The sequence below is a fragment of the Aphanomyces invadans genome (assembly GCF_000520115.1).
Source record: "Aphanomyces invadans strain NJM9701 unplaced genomic scaffold supercont1.80, whole genome shotgun sequence".
Classification (NCBI taxonomy): domain Eukaryota; phylum Oomycota; class Saprolegniomycetes; order Saprolegniales; family Verrucalvaceae; genus Aphanomyces; species Aphanomyces invadans.
Genome location: NW_008580225.1, coordinates 109,510 through 111,929, shown reverse-complemented (window position 1 = coordinate 111,929; position 2,420 = coordinate 109,510). Strand labels below are relative to the sequence as shown.

Here is a 2,420-nt window from a genome sequence, read left to right as displayed (position 1 = left end):
TTATGGCATACGGCAGTCTTTCACGAAACCAGCTCACATAGGTCGACTACTTGCACAACTCCATCCAGCTTTGGCTACCGCTGCTACAGCTCGCCGACTGGAAGTACGGCGTGTCTCGTTGGGCGTCCGTGAGTGTCGGTGTTTGCGTCGCAGGCAACCTTGCGATATGCAACGACTGCAACGTCGCTGTTCGATGCTATCTTCTTTGGCACCGACAGCATATCACTGGCAACGCTCAAGCAGTTGCATGCAAACATGTAAGTAGCATTGTCGAGGAGTGCCACATGTCTTGCTGCCCTTCTTACATCCGTGCACGCAGGATTGGGCTATCGAAGACTTCCCATATCGTGGACATCGATGACGTGCTCGACGAGATATGACCTTCTCATGCACCGCGACGAACCACTTGATCCAGCAGATCATCTCTCCTCCGACAAAAGTATGGGCAAGGCGCGCAATAAGGCACCACTTTCAGTCAAGCAGCTGTCGCTGAATCATAACCTACAGGTTCATCACATCCCAGACAATTGTACGTCTCCCGCCCGAGGGCTGTGTGTGTCAACAATGTTGACGGTGGTGTGGTAGTAAATCACTCTAGGCATGCCAGCCACGAACGGGGTCTCCGACGTCGGCGTTGTGTTGTCGTTTGGTTACTTCATCATATGTTCCGTTCGTTTTTACAATCTCACACTGCGTCGGTAGGTTCCGCACATTCTGGCTAACGTGCGGCAGGGTCATTAACATACATCCGTCGCACTTGCCCAAGGTATTCCATCCCTCGAGGAATCCTGCGAGCATTCTTGACGTCATCATAGTTCCAAGGACTGGTGCCGATTCCCCGAGCTCTCTTGTACGGAGCGTTCTGTAATCGAGATCGATACATTATGCATACCTTACCCACGTTTTCGGCTCCCTTTCAATGCATCGTCACTCATCGTATCATCAATTCTGTCACGCAGGGCGTTCGACATGGGTCGCATCATCACGGATTTCTTGCCTTTGTACTTTCTAGGGCAAGAGCAAAGACTTGGGAGGAGACAATCTCGACGCTCAAGTTGGCACAACGCGTGATGCGTGTGCAACAAAATGACGTCGATCGTGGAGTCATCCCATCTTGATTAAAACGTACGAGAAACAGATCAACAACGACAACAAGGGGGATCCGGTGGAAGTGGACAAGGGCGACGCGTACAAGCACTAAACTCTGCAACATGTTAGTCATTTGAGAAGGTTACTGTGCTATCTGTCATCATTGTTTCGAGATCAACTGCGCTCAGTGTAGAAATACTTTATTGTGCTTTGGATAGCACTTATGGTGGCGAATGAGTTGTATTGGATGGAATACATTCGGCGCCGAGGCGGTTCTCTTGATGTTTGAGTGTTATAACATGGCCTTACATACCGACACACTGAGGGGTAGTATTTTGGGTCCTCAGACCATACACGGTGGGTGATCCTTTTCCAAACAAAGTGTCAATCGTGCAATCGTTTTGTCGTATTGCCTCCTCGTATTGCTGACCACGCGGAGAGCTATTATGTCGCGCCAGGCTCCACAGACACATTGACTTCACTATGCTTTCACTTTACGGCCATCACCAAGTGGCTCCGACTGGCCATGGCGCCACAGCCAGAACAATGCAATAAGAACCTGCAGTTGATATCTTTCCGGATACCTGTGTTTCGTAAAACCATAATATGATAGCATATTTCCAGAATCATACAAAATTTAACGTTTGTATTTACATATTTAGGCTTTACGAAACAAACTTGTTTCGTAACTCCATATATTTTGAGGGGTTCGTGTTTCGTAATTCCATACTATTCTTTGATATTGTAGATGAGCAATTGGATCAAGATCTGGGGTGCGCAGATCACACTTTCCATCGCAGCCCACAAGACAGTGCGCCACCCGAAGGCACCCGAGACCGAGGTCGTCGACACTTCAAGAGCCCAAAAGCGCCCAGGACTCAGTGAGCTCATAGACATTCCCCATATTTGAATACGACTGATACTTGTTGAATGCTATCGCGATCGTTTGCCGTTTGGAATATTTTTTGCGGTCTGACTTGATCATTGATTTCATGTAGTCTATGAGGGCACATGGGCGGCCATGTTTGTGATCGACGGAAAACCACTGTTCCCAAGCATCTTTCGCCGGCCGAGCAGTTGGTATGATCTTTGGCACCACAAAGACGTGCATCGAGCGCCGAGCCAATGGAGGCTGTTTGGTGACAATCGCGGACCCGCGATACGGCATACTGGGAGTAGCTGGCGACATGATGAGGACACTGCTCGACCTTTCGCCCTGCAGATGAGTCAATACAAATTGAGCAATTTGATTTACAACTTCCTCCACGTTGGTTGGTTCCACGTCGACACTGTGCGGCCCTCGGTGGCGCGTCTGCAGTAGATGTCGGGGG

General features: G+C 49.4%; 1 protein-coding gene across 1 annotated transcript in view; it reads left to right on the top strand.

The window, feature by feature from the left end:
• Positions 1 to 1,837: 1,837 nt before the first annotated feature.
• The window catches only part of H310_14675 (hypothetical protein), a gene marked incomplete at both ends in the record, with an annotated part of 2,001 nt that continues 1,418 nt past the window's right edge, over positions 1,838 to 2,420 (top strand). The window contains one exon of the mRNA XM_008882575.1: positions 1,838 to 1,970. Coding sequence (XP_008880797.1) covers positions 1,838 to 1,970 — 133 coding nt within the window. The remainder of the gene's footprint in view (positions 1,971 to 2,420) is intronic.